The following is an 18511-nucleotide window of genomic DNA, read 5'->3' on the forward strand; positions in this document are numbered from 1 at the left end:
GGAGAAAGGAAGTAATGTATTGGGTGGGTGGGAATAGTTATCCCAACACACACACACACCCCTCTCTTGCTTTTCAAGTTTTATTGGCTGTGTTAGAAAGCTAATTACTCTTCACCCTTACACTTTCTCCTCTAATGTTTGCTGATCAGCTCTATTCATGAATGTTTTAGTGGGTCAGTCTTTCTTTCATTGTGCATTATTTCTAGAATCCATTTCCTTCTTGCCCTTAAAGATATACTCGCTGTCACTTAGCTATTCTGCACTATAAGGTCCCATAGTCTTGAACACCTTATAGGTTAGCCGGACTATCAATTATATTGGAACTGAACAAGTAACAATTGCTTAGGGCTAAACCTCAACATATGATGGAGGATTCAATACTGATATGGTCTAGAGCAGGGTTTCAATGCAGGGTCTCAATGTGTGGGTCCTCAGATGTAATTGGACTTCAACTCCCATAATCCCCAGTCCCAGTGGCCTTTGGTTGGGAATTATGGGAGTTGAAGTCCAATTACATATGAGGACCCACACACTGAGTATCCTTGGTCTAGAGGACATGAAAATGAAATGGCACTTCTATCAGAACAAATTTATAATAAGGTGCTACATACACCTGGATCTCAGGTGTCAGCATATGGTACCCCTCGACAGTTGCTGGGGCCTCAGTGTCATGGCAAATCTGCTACTTGTTCCTGCTCTCAGGAACCACCAGGGACCATTAGCCTTTGTCACCATGTTGTTACCATAATGTGCCTGACATAGTGGCATTCCAGATCATTGTGGTTAAAATAAAAAAATTTTAAAAGGTGGTCACCGGTGGAGGATGCCATTTTCCCCACAACATCCCAGAATGGTATTTAGTATGGAGAATTATGGGGGGGGATGGTGGCCATAAGCTGGTGGACAATGAGAAGAGCAAAACCACCTACACAAACTCATTCACTGTTCTCAGATAGGAACAGGAAGAGGTAAGCATTTTTCTAAACTATACCAGTCTAAGCTGCAGGCTCACATGATTCAATGCCAAGAGCACAGTTATAAGTGATCATGGTGGGACAAATGTCCCTGGGCCCCTGGGTTGGGGGCTTGCTAACTGGACTCTTTTGTCCTCTCCAATCGCTCTTTTGCCCTCTCCAATCACTCTGGAGGGCAGGGGCTTAACATCACTACTTGTCCCTGAGTTCATTCCAACCTGTTCAAAGCTATCCATGCAAAAAAATAAAAATAAAAAATAAAATCCTTGTGAACCCATTTCAGGCAATGAGCTGGTTTTTCTCATTTTAAGAATTGAAAATGAGGAACAGATGTGTCCTGACTGCAGCAAGACAATTTTATACATAACTGGAACATAAACTGAGAAGAGGTTCCTTAAATTGTCATCTGGTGTGTACGACACAATGTGGTCTAGATATCACTGTGGCATATAATCTACCTATCCACCATCCGTGTTTGTGAAAACTAAGCCCTACTACTCTTATCACTTTGGGCTCAGTCATTTGTACATAAACTAGTTCCAGTGCAGTCCACTGTAAAATAGGAAAGAGTAAAGTAGTGTCCTCATCTTTATCAAGGATTAAATGAATAACCTTAATTAAGTCAATCTCTCGTAGGGCCAGTTTACACAATCCAATAAATTTACCTTATCTGTAAGTCCAAGTGCCTTTGACTGTGTTCAAGCCAAAGTGGCTGAAAATGCTTCCCATTACAGTTTGGAAAATCCCTTTTCGCTGAACTGTCTCCATAGTTTATCTGTTCAGGTGCCTTTCATGCTTGCTTATTTGTGTAAATCAAGAAACTGAGGTGTTTGTCACTTCATACTATAGAAGATTAATGCAAGAGTTTTCATGGAGCATTTATTTGCTCCATGAAAGTGTTTTCATGGAGCATATAGTGCTAGCTCCTGCTACAGGATTGTTTTGCTGTCTCTTCATGAATAAGGAATCTAATGATGAAACAAACAGCACTATAGTGGCACCTAGAGACACAGTACAAAGATTACAATAAATAACATTGCAAGGAGGGCATACGAAGCACAATCCTCAAGTCCAAAGAGAGTGAAACTGATTTCTAACAAGATGAAGTCAGGGTGATGACTTCAGACAGTGTACCTGGCTTGAAAAAAACAGAGGGAAGGGAATGCAACCAAATACCTATACAAACTTATTGTTCAAATGTCTTGTGAAAATCCTTAATAATCAGTTCCCCACTTGCAAAAAAGGGAAGAGAGGAAAGCATTGGCCTTCTTCACAGGACTCCTGTGAGATCAAATTTATGGAATAACTGTTCACACTGAAGTATTATATAAATGATAAACCACAATAGCAGTTAGCTGCGATGCAACAGCCTCAAAAATACCCTGTTCACATTTAATACAGTTGATTCATACAGTATGAACTTAGATATCCTAGGTTTATAGAGTTTCAAAAGCACTTGCCAATATTGATTATTCTCTCAGCATGGGTAGAAATTGCTGAAACATATCAGACATGCCACTGCATCAAACACAATATATGATGTACAGTATCAACTAACATATATTCTGTCACAGCACAAAACAAAGCTTGTAACACAGTTCAACCCACCAAGTGAAGAATTTACTCAGATACCTATTAGCTCAGCTGTCCGACAGTCACAGATATAATAGGAATAAAACACAAATAGAAATTGGCAATCAAGGCCTAGTTATCATTAAATTCATCATAAAGACTTGTGTCTAGACTGTACCATTGCAGACTGCAGTTAGGGTTCAGATGACTGAACTCCATACAAAACACATGATCAGCAGAGAAAACTAGACATTAGTGGGGTAAGTCTGCATAACCTTTTTAAAAACAAAAACAACAACAACATACTACATGCAAGACTTTCCCTTGGTCATATGGGGTGTGTTCCAGTACATATTTACCCCCACCTGCTCACAGAAGGGTGGAGTTTTGTCAAATACCTCATAACATACCATTCTAAATTCCCCACCCCCCACAAGTTCTGTGATAGGAAGAGAGATGAACCAATTGCAGCATGCTTGGTGCAGCTGCAAGCCTGAGGCACTGAAGCAGTCTAAGCAGAGATGCCAGTCACATCACGGTTCTCTTCCCACCTGCCCACACACCCAGCATATTCCATTTTGGCTCATCACCAGATTCGACAGCAAGGAAGCTTTGTGTCATCATCAGCTACACTGTAAATCATATAAACAGCCATCTGAACACAGGATGCAGCTCAATACAGTGATATAATATGGGAAATATCATATTGGGCAGTGCCAATATTAGTGATTTTGCATCCAAAATGATATAATGTGAAATGCTGCTGATATGGGTGATATTGATTTGGATTCAATGCACAGCCTTAGCAAATATGTACTGGAAAGTTCTCTATTTAAAAAGTAGTGCATCAGGAAAAGGTTACACAGACTTATCCCACTGACAACTTGTTTTCTATGTAGAGCAAAAAATTTTCAATGGAGAACTGCTCAGTCATCGGAACCTTACCTGCAATCTCAAGTGGCATCGAAATATGAGCACAGGAGCATAGAAAACTGCCTTATACCAAGTCAGACCATTGGTCCAGCTAGCTCAGTATTGTCCACACTGACTGGCAGCTGCCCTCCAAGGTTATAGGCAGAGGTTTCTCACATCCCTACCAGGAGATGCCACGGAGGGTACTGAGACCTTCTGCTTGCAAGCATGCAGATGCCCTTCCACTAAGCTATGGCCCCTAAGGAGAATATCGTACAGTGTACACATGTGATCTCCTATCCAAATGCAATCCAAGGTGGGCCCTACTTAGCAAAGGAGACAATTCATGCTCATTTCCACAAGATTAGCTCTCCCCCCATAAATAAGAACATAGGCAACTGCCTTATACCGAGTCAGACCATTGGTCCACCTAGCCCAGTACTGTCTATACTGACTGGCAGCAGTTTTCCAAGGTTTCAGGCAGGAATCTTTCAAAGCCCTATTGGGAGATGCCAGGGATTGAAACTGGGGTCTTCTGCATGCCAAACAAGTGCTCTATCACTGAGCTATGGCCCCACCTTAGAGTATAGGTCTCTTTATGCTATTTTACCAGAAAGCAAGTCCCACTATAAAGCAAACCCTGTGCCCATGCCCATATCAACACAGCCATCTTAGAGAAAAACCAAAATGTTTCAGAGTTGGACCTGGTCAGTAGTTCTCTCATATTGTTAGGGAAATGCCAAGGATGTGACATAAAAAGTGAAGGTGGCTTTCCACTAAGTTTCTTCCCCTGACAGCAGTAAGTAGACTACAGTATTAAAACTCCTTTTATCACTGCAGACTGTTGGAACTCTGCCCAAATACAGATTAAATAATCTTAGTTATCATTGATATACTGGTGGAATAACCTTAGAGTCCATTCAAAAAATGTAATAATTATGTACCAGAAATATACCTTTAAGCACTCGGAGAAGTCTTTCATTTGCCAAACTCAGCTACTTCTAACATAATCAAAAAATAGCTTCGCTACTGGAAAATGTACAAAATGACATCTTTCTAGCCCTCAAAATCCTTGATGCATCATAAGTAGCATCATCTGTAGAGGTCTATTCAGACTTTAACTATTAATAGAAACTGTCCAACAAGCTCTATGAAATGCTCCTGTTTTTGACACCATACTATTACTAATGCAACATCTACAAAACAGCTCAGTAAACTAGCAAGCCCAGGGTTCCATAATGCTAATATACAGTATGCACTCTCTGCTGTATCTGTATCAGGAAAGTGTATCATACTGTAGATTCTGTCTTGTTTTGCTGTGTAATGGCCTTGATAGTTGATTGCATTTAAGAAAATCCAGCATAGTTATTGGCATGGTACCTTGTTCTCTCTTAGAATATATTGCCTTTTCAACTATAATGCTCAGTATATAAAAGATTATCTATAGTGCTTTCAAATTTAAATTGACAATGCAGCCTCATCATTTGGATGTTCACTTTGGAGTAGCCTCCACTGAGTTCAGTGGGTTAATTCTCAAATAAGCATGCATAGGACTGCAGTATTACAGGTTTTCTTTTAAATCAATGCCTCTAGTGAGAAGGGAGCAACAAGATATGACGACAGCAGGACACACTTTGGGTCACGATAATTATAGAGGCCTAGAGCTCCCCTATAGTTAAGGTGAGAAGTAAAAACAACATTCAACCATGATGAGCCCTGAAAATGCTATCAGTCCTAAAATCCAAATCATGTGTACAATCCACATGGCATTTGGCATTAAATAACTGTTTGACAAACACCACTATTGCCCCATATTTTGTGCAGATTCACTGAGAAATGACCAACATAATGCAGTATGAAAATTTATGCTAAAGAAGCAGATTTACATGCTTATGAGCTCTTTTAAGCAAGCATACATCTTCTGTCCCTCACCCCCTGCCCCCTTTACTCTGTTCAAAAATTTGTATCAGACTCAGTTGAGGGATAGAGCTTTGTTTTCTGTAGGGGAAAAAATCATTTGAGTATTGAGAATTATTGGATGACATACTGTGCAATAGTACATCAGCCCAGTAATGTTGTAGGCACACAAGTTGTACAACAGTGCAAGCAAGGAGAGCTGGTCTTGTGGTAGCAAGCATGACTTGTCCCATTAGCTAAGCAGGATCCACTCTGGTTGCATTTGAATGGGAGACCACATGTGAGCACTGTAAGATATTCCCCTCAAGGGATGGAGCCGCTCTGAGAAGAGCAGAGGGTTTCAAGTTACCTCTCTGGCTTCTCCAAGATAGGGCTGAGAGAGACTCCTGCCTGCAACCATGGAGAAGCCACTGCCAGTCTGTGTAGACAATACTGAGCTAGATAGATAGATGGTCTGACTCGGTACAAAGCAGCTTCCTATGTTTCCTAAGTTGCACAAAGATCAACACTGTGCAAATGCATTGCAAAAGAATAAACTCAATTGGCTTACTCTACTATAATGTGGTTTGTGCAACTTGCATGCAAGTGATGTTACTACCACTGAACAGTATGTCAGTCACTAGTCTTTGAAATTCTCATTATTTTAACAGCAGAGTAAGTCAGGGCACAGATTATAGCACATAGTAGAAGTGGAATGATGGTTCCATGACATAATTTTTGCCCACAAAAATAATGGTGGCTATCTGCCCGGCTGAAAGTAGAGGAGGTAGTCTGAACTGAAATTTCTGCTGGTCATAAAATCAGAACAAGTAGTCTAATCTGTCTGAAAAGTGGCACAGAGTAACTAGGTGGAAAACACCACCGCCTCCCCAAATTTGACTTAGATCCACTGAGAAATAATCAAGATAAGTCAATTTGAAGTTGATCCCTGAAGAAGCTGGAAAAATGTGTCTGCTTTGTAAAAATGTTTTGTGCAATGATGATGCATTCTATTTGCATTTATATTGGGTTACCATTAATTCTACATGTGCAGAACTGCACTTATACTTAATGCATAAGAAGCTGTCTTACATCAAGTCAGACCATTGGTCCATCAGCTATTGTCTACACTGAGTGGCAGCAGCTCTCCAAGGTTTCAGGCAGGAGCTGCTCCCAGCCCTACCTGAAGATACCAGGGAGTGAACCTGCAGCCTTTGGCATGCAAAACAGATGCTTTTCCACTGAGCTATAGCCCCATCCCCTCAGGGGAATATCTTACAGTGCTCACATGTATTTTCTTATCCAAATGTTCTAACATGTTTAGCCTGGAATATTCTATTGATAATGAAGTTGAAACCATCTGTTGAATCCTTCTAAAATTTGGCACTATGTAACTAGGTGAAAAGTGCTAGCATTTGCCCAAATTGGGTAAAAATTTACGAAGATACAGTAGTTAACCAAGGTACCGCAGTCTGAAATGTGATCCGAAGAACCTGCAGAAAATGAAAGCTATATATAGTCCAATGAATGTTCTAAGAAGCAAGTCATTTAACTTGTTTTGCACCTCTAGTTTCTCTATTTGTTTTGCACTTCTATTTGCAAAAGATAAAAAGAGTGAACTGCATTGCAACTACTGTAATCCCACATTCACCACCAGCTACCTTCCTGGTTCTGAGGGAACTGTGAGACTTGAGTTCTGCCCTTCTCCTAACCAGGAAGTTTTTTACATGGGGCTTTTAAAGCCCTTTAACTTGCTTCTCCTCTGGAATGGAGGGAATCTGTTCACATATCGGCCAAATTTACTCCAAAGTCCCTGCGAGTTATTTGGGTTTTTCACTGGTGTAGTGGTTAGAGTGCTGGACTAGGACCAGGGAGACCAGAGTTCAAATCCCCATTCAGCCATGAGACTTGCTGGTTGACTCTGGGCCAGTCACTTCTCTCTCAGCCTAACCTACTTCACAGGGTTGTTGTGAGGAGAAACTTAAGTATGTAGTACACTGCTCTGGGCTCCTTGGAGGAGGAGCGGGATATAAGAATAATATCTAGAGTAAAAAAAATCCACTCAAGCCTACTCGTAAACCCGCGGTAAAGCCTGCTGTGTGTAAAAGTGCCTCGAGGATCTTGGTCTTGTCCAGATTTAATTTAAGCTTCAGATAATATGGGTTAAGTCATTTGTGCTGTGTAAATTTTAAGTATTACAGAGGTAAAAATTTAACAATCCCCTCCACACAGAGTGCACACATACTATATAATTCAAACATTTTCCTTAACAAAAATCAAGAAAATTAACATATTAGCATTAAGGTTCAGGCAAAATATAATGACGCCATGTAGAGTTACAACCTGGCAATCCTTCCTCTCTCCTCCATTTTGTTTAAGGGTTTTTTTAAAAAAGCCCTTTGAATCCAGGGGTGGGATTCAAAGGGTGAATCCAGGGGTGGGGGGATGGAGAGAAAAGTTCACTGTAGGACTGATAAGTGAGGTTGCTACACATCTCTACCTGGATATTTACAATATTTGGTGGCATTTTGGGGAAAGCTCTGTGCCTTGTAGAGATGCATCCACATCCTTAATGGTGCCCTGTTTTTGTTTTTGGGTTTTTTTTAAGATTATGGAGTGTACCTGTATATTTCTGGAGTTACTGAGAGCCAATGGGAGTTCTTTAAACTTCAGTTAAACAAACAAAAAAACATTGTAATGAATTGCATCAGTTTAATAGACAGGTACAATTAAAAACAGTTAAATGAAGCTAGTTCTTCAACACATTAACAGCAACCCAAACTGAAGGATGCAGACAAACCTTCATGTACCACCCACCTGTCCTTTCTAAAGGGCTTTCTATAGGGCTCTATAGGGCTTCCCCTATCATGTCTAGCAGAACGGGCAGTTCTCAGGGGCAGCACAGTGGCCAATCCAGTGGGACCCTCCCCATTGCTGGCCTGAAGAGGAGGCAAGAGAAAACTGCACCATGCTGCTCTGCCCCAGCCCTTTCCTTCCTACTTTGTTAGGAAGGGAGGGAGAGATATTTGAAAGAGAGAGGGAGTGCTGTTTCAACAGAAAATTGAGAAAAGGTGCTGGCACCGCTTGTTCCCCCATTTCAGGCAGAAATGCCATTGACTGGCTGGCACTGCCAGTTGTTTGCTTCCATGCTGCAAGGATAGCCCTCCTGTTCTTTGTGTACCAAAGCAGCCCAGAGGATTTGATGATCCCAGCTAATTAGCTCCCAAAATTCAAATCAATTGATAGGTGGTCCTTTCTCTTATGTGCACAGGATCCTGCATTAAGATACGGGATCAGAACAGATGGCCTTCAAATATATTCCACTTTTGATTCCATGATTATCTGCAGCTTTTCAGTCAATGAATGTCAAAAGCAATCAATTCTTCCCTGCTCACTGCAAATACAGAGTGTGAATGTCTGTCAACTGCAGAAGCTGATTCATATCCCAGCTTAGCTATGAAACACAGCGGGTGACCTGGGACACCTAGTGGGACATGACACTTTCTCTCAGTCTAACCTACCTCACAAGGTTATTGTGAGAATTTAATGGATGGTGTCCTGAGCTTCTTGGAGGAAAGACAGGATACAAATGTGATTAACAGATAAAATCACTATCAATTCATAGCCAGTCTACTTCATTTTATTGAATGCATCCATTCAATCTCATTCAATTAATTGCCACTTCCCGTATGTTCATTTTTATTAGCATTATTAACAACATTAATTCACCCTTTTTCTCTCTGCCATCCTCCCCCACAAGTTTAAATCAGTATGTGGAGTTGAAATGGAGATTCATCAGCTGGATTGAGAAACGGTTTGCAGGAGCTATTTATTGAATGTGTAACTGTCAACTCTCTCAGAAACCAATTGTGCCAGGGCTTGGGGAGTGCCATAAAATCGCATTTGCACAGAGTGCAGAAATAAATCTCAGAACACAGGCACCTTTGCACTTCCTACATAGACTCTGCTCATACAATCACAAGGATCCTAGTTTAAAAGTTAAATCAGGATTAGCAAGCCCCACATGCTCCCACAGAGCTGATTGTGAGAACTCAGAATCTCAGGGCAATCCTAGTCAGATCACTTCAGTTTAACCAAGATAGACTAGGAATGTTAACTTGGTTAACATTTAACCAAGGTATGAATGAATTATAGAAGTCATATTAGACATTTTCAAAACCTTCTCCACATGTTGTACCCCTACTGTCTTCCATTCACATGGAGAACAGAAATATGTAACTTGGTGCATCCATGGATACAGCAGTTACTACCCAGAGATATTACTGTTATTGCTGTTACTGAAAATTATCATGCTGTAATTATGAAAACATTACAGAGAAGCTACAGCTATGTTTGTGGTTGTGGCGGCAGAAAAAAAAAAGAACTGCTTACTCCTCAACAACCTAACTCTTAAACTAAGTAAACGAGGGACACTTGGTCCAAATGTGACAAGAACAAACTTGAGTAAAGGTTTCAGTAAGCATGTTGCTGCACAGTGTTCTTAAAAGCTGCTGCAACAGAAGATTGGCAATGATGTGGAAATGCTGCTGCAACAGAAGATTGGCAATGAGAAAGGATCTGACTGGGGAAAGTGCTCACCCAGCCCTTTATGCATGGGTACTTCTGCTTCCTGGGGAGTGACAGAGAAACGCCCGTTTGTGGCTAAAGCTCCAGAGAAGGTTCTGAAGTTGCTCTGCACAGATGCAGATCCTGTCAGTATGACTGTACAGAGATGAAGGGTGGGGGGGGGGAAGAGTTGCTTAGCTCAGGGCTTGACACATCCCAGGCACTAGGGAGTCATGGTACTTAAAAAGTTAACTGTGGTGCCTAGACTAAGATATTCAGAGGCAGACTTATTTAATAAAATCAAAACCACATGGTAATGTGGTCGCCAGGCGTCGACACCACCTCAAAGGCACAATCTTTCCTTTTTTCCTTTTATTTGCACAGGTAGCACTGTTTCTGTTTAAATCTGGTAATTTTATCAAGTGTCCACTGTCTGTCTCCTAAATTGGTGGGTGGGTTGCAGCAAACAAACAAACAAACAAACCAAAACAAAGGCCTGGTTTTCTCTAAAACAGCTATCCTCTGTGTGGGCCCACTGTGTAACCTTGCATATGGAGTTGCACCTGTGCATGAAATCTTCAAGAGCTCCATATGGAATGAGAGAAGCTCCACCCACTTTTCTCAGCTACAGAAGTCTAACATAATACACAGGACTCAAGCAGCTGGGCAAGCATCTTCCCATTCAGGATATTTAGACTTGTCTGAGAGAAGAAGCAGAAGGTGCTTGTTGTGAGCTCTTACTGTTTCCATGTTAAGAAACTTTATCTTTTGGATGCATGTTTTAAAAAATAATTAAATTAGACTTAAAATGGTAGATTTGTGGGTTCAGTACCAAATTCCATGCTTGCATGGTGCAATATATGTATTCCCGGCATAGGTATTAAAATGTATGGTCATTTTTTATGTGATCATTAGACACCTATTCTGCTTTTAACTATTATTTTAATTAAAACTGGTTTTGTCTGTGTATGGTTGTTTCTTCCCAGGTTTATCTTTTTCAATGCAGCCTTCACATTTTATGTATTTTCCTATTGCTGATAATAGGAGTAATGTTTGCTTACAACTTTAAACGAAACTTCAACAGAAAAATATTAACAAAGTGAAAGATGTAAGACTGACATTTTCAAGAGCACAAAGATCAGAGAAGCACCCAGTTTTCAATGCACATCAAAGGCATTTAAGTGTCCTACTATCATGTTTCTTTGAAAATCCCACTATTTTGAGTGACAGTGGGGCTCCCATCAACAACAAATGATCAAAGAGCTTTTGTTCCACATAAATAAGAAATAATTACTACAAGGTCAGAACATTTTAGCATTCACACTAAATGCAAATATGAACAATAGCAAGTTTGAGAAACAGCTACATTCCATTGACACCTTCTGCGGAAGTATCCAACTTCATTAGGCACCCTACATTCCTAGACAACAGAGTGGCATAAATCATGTGATCCAAGACTAGCCAAGAAGTGCACCAGGAAGAAATTATGCAAGATTCCAATAGTATCATAGTTCTAGCTCACTGATGAATAACCAGATCCCTATAGCTTGAGTCTATTGTAGCATGTTTTGTTAACTAAGTACCTTTCCCAACTTTGCACTCCCATCCATGAATAGATAAATTATACCTCAAACTGGAGTGGCTGTTAATATTATGAGCTATGACTAATTGCAAAAGCATTACCAATTTCAACATTTTTGAGAGGACAAATAGTGTGTTGTAAAACATATCCTCCAGCTTGAAATTACTATGTGTTTGCTCTTGAGAGGCTAAAGGATATGAAGAAGATTCTATCTTTTCATTCTAAAATGAGCAATCATTAGAAGACAATCCTATTCACACTCTTACTCAATGCAGTTCTTCACAGAAATATGTCTGACCCACTTGTTCTCTTTATTTTGGTGTTGGTTTTTTATAATTAAAATGTGTTTTCAAAATAAAAATAAAGAAGCCTTATATTATTAGCTGCACACTCTGGAAAGTGGAGTAGGCTAAAGTTGTAGAAGTTGTCATTTTAATCGTGTACAGATTCTACACAGTGTTGTATAGATTAATTTCTGACAAGTACTTAGTGTCTGATGCCCCCATGAAATCCCTGCTTAAGATGTAGGAGGATTGCACTGGGCAAAGATCATGCAACTAAGTGCACAGAAAAACAAATCAGGGTGAAATTATTAATTTAAATAACCAGATTATACAAACTGAGCTCTAAATCTGTTATTTTAGCTGGTGGAGACAGATCAAGTTCAGTAATATTAACTACAGTAAAATTCAAACAGTACACACTTTACACAGTGGACATTAGACAAAAACAATAAGTCACTGCAAAAGTGAAACTGTTAGCAATTTGATTAGAACTGATCAGACACCTTACTCGTTTTTGATAGGTACAACAATCTCAGGAGACCCAGCATGCACTTTTCAGAACTGCATCTAAACTAATATTTCTCTGTTCTTGGAAAAGAGAATATGGTACAGCACAAATCTCATCATCACTCCATTAAAAAATATCCAACGTTTAGTGTATTTAAAGGGCATATCACCTATATTATATTTTTTGATGTAAAGGGTGTATGCTCAGAGAAAAGCAGACTGCAAACTATGAGCTGCAAAGATTTTAAACTAGTTTAAATCCGTGATAACATGTTCTGTATCTGTTTGTGCATGACTGCTTACGCTGCCAACACCTTCTGTATAAAGCATGGCATGATAAACTCAGCAATGCCTCTCTGTAGCATCCCCTCCCCATTGTTCCCTCAGGCATTTCTGGGCATCTCCAATCCATTGGGATAGGTACAAGACAAAGCATGAGCTCAGAGAACTGACAGACACAGATAATATTTTTAGTACAATGTATTTTCCAGTACTGATGTTGCACAGGTCTCAAACTTGCTGTTTGTTGCCTTTTCAGAAGCTGCAGCTGCAGACACTTGGCAACAGAGTAAATTGACAGAACAATTAGTTCATTCTTTAACAACACCAAATAAAATAACTTGAGCTACTTCCTGAAGAAAAGCTACAACCGGTTTACTTGCATTCAACAACATTTATCCTTCACTTTAACTTCATGCATGAGCAGCTGTCTTTTGCAATGTGCTTTAAAATCGCAGTTAGGTATTTTTACACACATACACAACGATACACACAGACACACGTGCATTATCACAAAAGGTCTGCAGTATCAGTTTACAGCATAAAGTGCTTTAATAAAAGGCTCACAACAATAGAAATCAATTAACTGCACCTGAAATACTAACCATGCCTTTCGACCCTCCCTTTCTTTAACCCGACAGGATGATAACAGCTTTTTAAAAATCTTGTTAGCACATCTAGACAGATAAATAGACAATGCTTCTGAATTTATTTAATACTTGTATGAGGTAAGGTAGTATTCTGGTATTAGCCTTTTATGCCTAAAAGCAATAGTGAACATTTGTGATTGCAACAAAAAACACATTGATACAGTGCTTACTTGGAAAGTGCTCTGAGGCATAATAATAGACATCCTCATAACCCTCATGATAATCCTCCTCTGGCCGGTATTTTTTGCCTTTCCTTCTCCTCGATCTTCTTATCTGCTTCACAAAGCCCAAGAAACGCTCCATCTCATTCACCAGCCCACAAGATCAGGTCCGTGTACCTTTTGTTGGTGCTGCCCAACAGCCACGCTTCATGAAAAGCAGTCTGAGCATGAATGAGCAGCAAATGTAGAGGGAGAACTGGCCCCTTTGACCAGCCGGCTTGTTACCATTCAAAAATCAGTTTCAGCTCTGACAATAAAGGACACTGCTCTTTACCTTTAACCAGACCCTGAATTAAAAGAACTGAAGAGACTACTGCAGCCTTAAAAAGAAGAGAAATTCATACGCTTAAAAGGTATGCTGATCACTGTCAAGCACACTTTAATAAACCGAACAAAGTTCAAAAGATCTGCGTCTGACAGCAAGAGGAATCCCAGCACTAGAATTTCACTATTCTGTGTCTCCATCATTTGAAGAGGGGCCAGAGGGGCGGGGATAAACCTTACTCAATGGACTGAACCACATCTGAAAGCAAGAGAGGCTTCTGCAGCCTAGTAATTATTCCCTGCCTATTTTACAGCTGCACACCTTCAAATACCATTTGATTTCTTTTCATTCTCTGTCTCTCTCCTTTTTTTTTTTTTTACAGAACAGTAAACAATACACACATTTTTATCTCATACAATGCTGTCTGAACAAACAGCAAAGTGGTTTAGCCCATACACACAGACCACTCACTGGCAAGCGTGTACTGAATGTGTTAATTGGAGCAGCAGGGAGAAAGCTTGGCAGCTGCTTTTAAATGACACATTTACCCATTGGACATTGATACATTTCAATCATTATGAGGATCCAAATATTACAATGCATAGAAAGCCTCCTTATAGATTCAGCAAGGATATGTATAGCAACATGGGAACAAAGGAAACTCTCATAAGCAGAGCATATACCCCAGTGTTTAGACTACTCATCTAAAACCTTTTGCTGAGTTTTCAAACTTAACACGTGAACTGTGCATGTTATTCTCCGAGACCAATTCCAAAGCCTGAAAGTGTTCTCAATGTGTTTTGCTCACGTGCCATTCCATAAGCATTCTCAAAGATAGGAAAGGAATTTGTAACATAATCAAAGCCTCTTCTACAACAGCAGCAAAAGGGCATGTTGATTTAAGTCTAATCAGAAGAACATTTTCCTGAAATGATTTTGCAATCCACTCTCCGCAAACCAAAACCAAACCCCTTCTATCAGAAATGCATTTGCAAGGCTGGAATGCAACTAACAAGTCAACAGCAAGGTAGGGAGAAGGCAGTAAATTGCTGTTGCTACTGAGTGGTAACCAATGGAGAAAGGGACTTGATCAATGGCCCTCACTGGAAGGCAACAGAGGCAGTGCAGATAGCTGTATGCAAGCATGCGGCTGGTGAATAGCCAGAAGCATCTTGCATCGACATTGGCCAATAACGTCACTAGCCATGCAGAGTATTGTTGTGGTCAATTACCATCAGTGTCCCACATCACTCATGCCTCTCAGTGTTAGCACCAGTACTCACTGCTTTAGTTGCTGATCAGTGGTGGCACCCATTTATGGCTTTCTGCCCTACCCCACTGGTCACTGCTGAACTCCTAATTGAGGTCTAGGGAAATGTTCTAAACCCCCTATTAAAGCTCCCTTGACCTTCCTGTAAAAATGAAATTATAACACCATCCTAAAACTGGCAGTGAATTCAGGCAACCTTTAATTTATGGTAAAATTAAGTTTCACTGATGCATCATTTCCCAGAAAGCCCAGCACACAAGGACAACGGTCCTAACTGGCCAGGCCTCAAATCAGCCACTAATAAGTGGAGCTGAATTTGAGCCAGACCCAGAAGGGATCAGCTCAGGTTCCTGCTTAGAGAGCTCAGCTCAAGAACTGGCAGAAAAGCATAGTGAAGCCTTCAACACTGACATCTTCTACTCATCTCATCTTGCAAGCATCTCTTCCCATCACTGCTTCTCCTCACACAGAGATATAGAGGAACATGGAATCGTTGTTTATTTGTTACATTTACATCCTGCTCCATCCCATAGGTTCAGTGCCACTGACAGCAGTGTCTTCCAAATGCTAACAATTCTGTCTCCAGTGGGATTGCAATCTAAACAGAACAGAATCGATTGGCTGGTTTACTGTAAAGGGGGGTGGGGGAGTTCAGAGCTCAAATCTGCATGGAAGCCATACACACCATATAAACAAAATTTCTACATTAAAATATGTGCATTCTTTACTATTTGTCTCCAGGACACCCAAGGTATCTATACAAGACCAGAGTATGGAGATGCAAAGGTGAGCAAAGGGTGCTCATGATGCCCCAGAGTCAGCCTCTCCCCTGGGCAGCTTATAATATTTATAATTAAAAATAATTCCCACTAGTAGAGTTGCAGGTCAAGACCTGATGCCACTTTTTGAAACCCACCCCAAGGCCTGACGCTAGAGAATTGCAGCTCACATCAAGAAAGTAACTAAAAATGGCACTCTTCCTTTCTCTCGCTGTGTGCTGACCACATAAGCATAGCTTAAAGATATACTTGCCTCTGAATAGCAGGCAATTTGTAGGGCAGCACAAATTAATTAAAACTGCCGAGCCTGCCAGGCTCTGACCTAGATACAGCTCTAGGACCATCACCTGTTCCTGATAGGTGTCTGGGACACTGTCCAAACTGCTGTGTTTCCTTATAATATACAGGTAGGGCATGCATATGGGGGCTCAAGCAATAGTATGGCAAAGGGAAGAGATGAAGTAGGGTAGAGGCATGCCCTCATCTCTTGCCTGTGGGCTCTCAGGAGGCATCTGGTGGGCCACTGTGGGAAACAGGATGCTGGACTAGATAGGCCTTGGGCCTGATCCAGCAGGGCTGTTCTAATGTTCTAGGCTCTGCAGACTGGTCAAAGAGAAAGGATGGGCCTGCCTAATGATGGCATATGACTGTAGGATACGCAGCAGCACAGTGATCTTCACTATTTTTCAAACAGGAGTCAATTTGGCAAAAGAAAACAAAACCCTTCATCATGAGAGCCATTTTCCAGCACAGTGACCTCCATGCAGTGCTGTACTTTTCTCAAGGGGGCTTTTAAAGATACAGAGCCTATCAAGCCCCCAGTGCCATCTTGGAAGACATGCATGGAGTGTTGGGGAATGCAGCCCCTCATTATTTGTGGGGACTCTATTCTCACCTACAATCACGAATACAGAAACAGCAAATAATGAAACTCTCTCTGGAAATCAGGAGGTTAGGTTCCTGCACACACAAAAATTGCCAAAAATCACAAAAAAGTGGGATGGAAGCAGAAATAAAAGGAGTACAGCACAGTACCTTACTTTCCAGCTCTCCAGCAATGCCCCCCCCAACCCCTCCAATTGGCTGATTTTCAAGCAATTTTCATGGGCTTTGTGGGGGACGGGACATGAGCCACAAAAACAAACAAACAAACAAACAAAATGGTTCTGTGCTGCTTCCAGACCAGAAAAGCCCCTGAAAGTCACTTCTGGTGGCCAAGGAACCGTGGATAGGCAAAAATCATCTCTTCTCAGTACTGCAGATAATGGAACTGGGTCTCTAAGACCCACCCGCAGATACGTGAAACCACATTTGCTGAGACCACAGATATCAAGGGCCACCGGTATAGTCCTCCCCAGCACTTTCCCTGTAGATCTTTATGAGAAACATGCTGGGAAGGACTACACCTCCCAGTGCTCCATGCACTCCTTCCAAGCTAGTGCTGGGACTCCACAGGGCTCCATGTCCCTTAAAGGAGCCCCACTGACACTGGGCAAAGCACAGCACCACTTAGTGGCAATGGTTGGCTCCACACCGTGCCAAGGGAGATGTGTGGAGTATTTGGTTGCTTCTGAAGCTTTGTGCAGGGATAAACAAACAATTAGTTTTGTACAGGGACCCCAATAAACAATTAGTCAGGGAGCCGCACTTAGTGTCGATGGGAGCTGCCACTGACTCCCAGGTCTTGCAATGAAGAACATTGCAATAGCATGACAGATTCATTAGTGGAAAGCTCTTCCGAACTCCCAATAAGAGCTGCATATCGAAGAATGTTATGGCTGAGATGCACAACTCCCACCACGACACCACCTATTTTCCATTTCCCTCCCAGCCTCAAATGTTTAATGGTCTTAACAGCCATGTCACAGCAAACACCACCCGAATAGGTAAGTTGAATAGCGTGACAGCCACATGGCCAACTCTGCTTTACAGACACACTCACACTGAACATGTAAATAAGCACCTATCACTGAGAGAGACTGGGAGTTTGAGAAATCACAGCAGACTCATAGCTGCAATGCCACAATATGCTTTTTGAGATGAAACACTTTTGTCTTATCAGCTACAGTCATATCAAGTGCTTAAAGTAAAGGTAACGTGCACCGTTGAGTCAGTGTCGGCTCCTGGCAAACACAGAGCCCTGTGGTTGTCTTTTAGTAGAATACTAGTAATTTTAAGCCCGTTAAAATAACGGGCGCTAGTAGGATTGTGTAGAAATGTTTGTCTGATTTGTATCTCCTCCATAGCAAGGCTCGTGGTTTTTTCTTCTTGTTTTTGTGTATTTATTATGTTTTTAGAAACACTGTTAACTTGCCCCCCTTTTTGTGTTGTTGGTGACCTGTTTAAAGTGTGTAAGAGTAAAATTTTCAATTCGGAAACATATATTTAGTCATTAATTTTCCTTAGTTGACTAATCCGTTGAAAACACTGAAAGTCCAGCACAGGAAAAGATGATAAGCAAAAATGCCTCAACAGAGCAAACACTATGTGGTTTACCCTCTGGGCTCCTCGCGGCTGGGATGGGCTCGGCGCCACCGCCTCTGCCGGACCCGTTGCTGCCGTTTTTCTCCTCCTGGCGGTTGGGCCGGATCTACTGTCCGCCTCCACGCTGCCTCTTCCCCCTGTTCGGGTTCGGCGCCGCCGCCAGGCCTCGGCCGCAGCTCCGCCGCCTCTTCCCCCGCCTGGCTTCGGCACTGCCGCCAGGCCCTGGCCACGGCTGCGCCGCGTCCTCTGGCCCAGGGCGCGGCTCCGCCG

At 41.5% G+C, this 18511-nt stretch overlaps 1 protein-coding gene across 8 annotated transcripts in view; it reads right to left on the minus strand.

The window, feature by feature from the left end:
• The window catches only part of GRIP1 (glutamate receptor interacting protein 1), a 541298-nt gene that overhangs the window by 358370 nt on the left and 164417 nt on the right, over window positions 1-18511 (minus strand). For 5 of the 8 annotated variants that reach the window (XM_053252573.1, XM_053252586.1, XM_053252579.1 and 2 more), the window contains exon 1: window positions 13393-13886. The exons of the other annotated variants lie outside the window; for them this stretch is intronic. In XM_053252573.1, the coding sequence (XP_053108548.1) occupies window positions 13393-13525 (133 nt within the window). In that variant the 5' untranslated portion in view covers window positions 13526-13886. Of the gene's footprint in view, window positions 1-13392; window positions 13887-18511 lie in introns of those variants that run through there. 8 annotated transcript variants of the gene reach the window in all.

This window comes from Hemicordylus capensis, chromosome 5 (genome assembly GCF_027244095.1).
Source record: "Hemicordylus capensis ecotype Gifberg chromosome 5, rHemCap1.1.pri, whole genome shotgun sequence".
Taxonomy (NCBI): Eukaryota; Metazoa; Chordata; class Lepidosauria; order Squamata; family Cordylidae; genus Hemicordylus; species Hemicordylus capensis.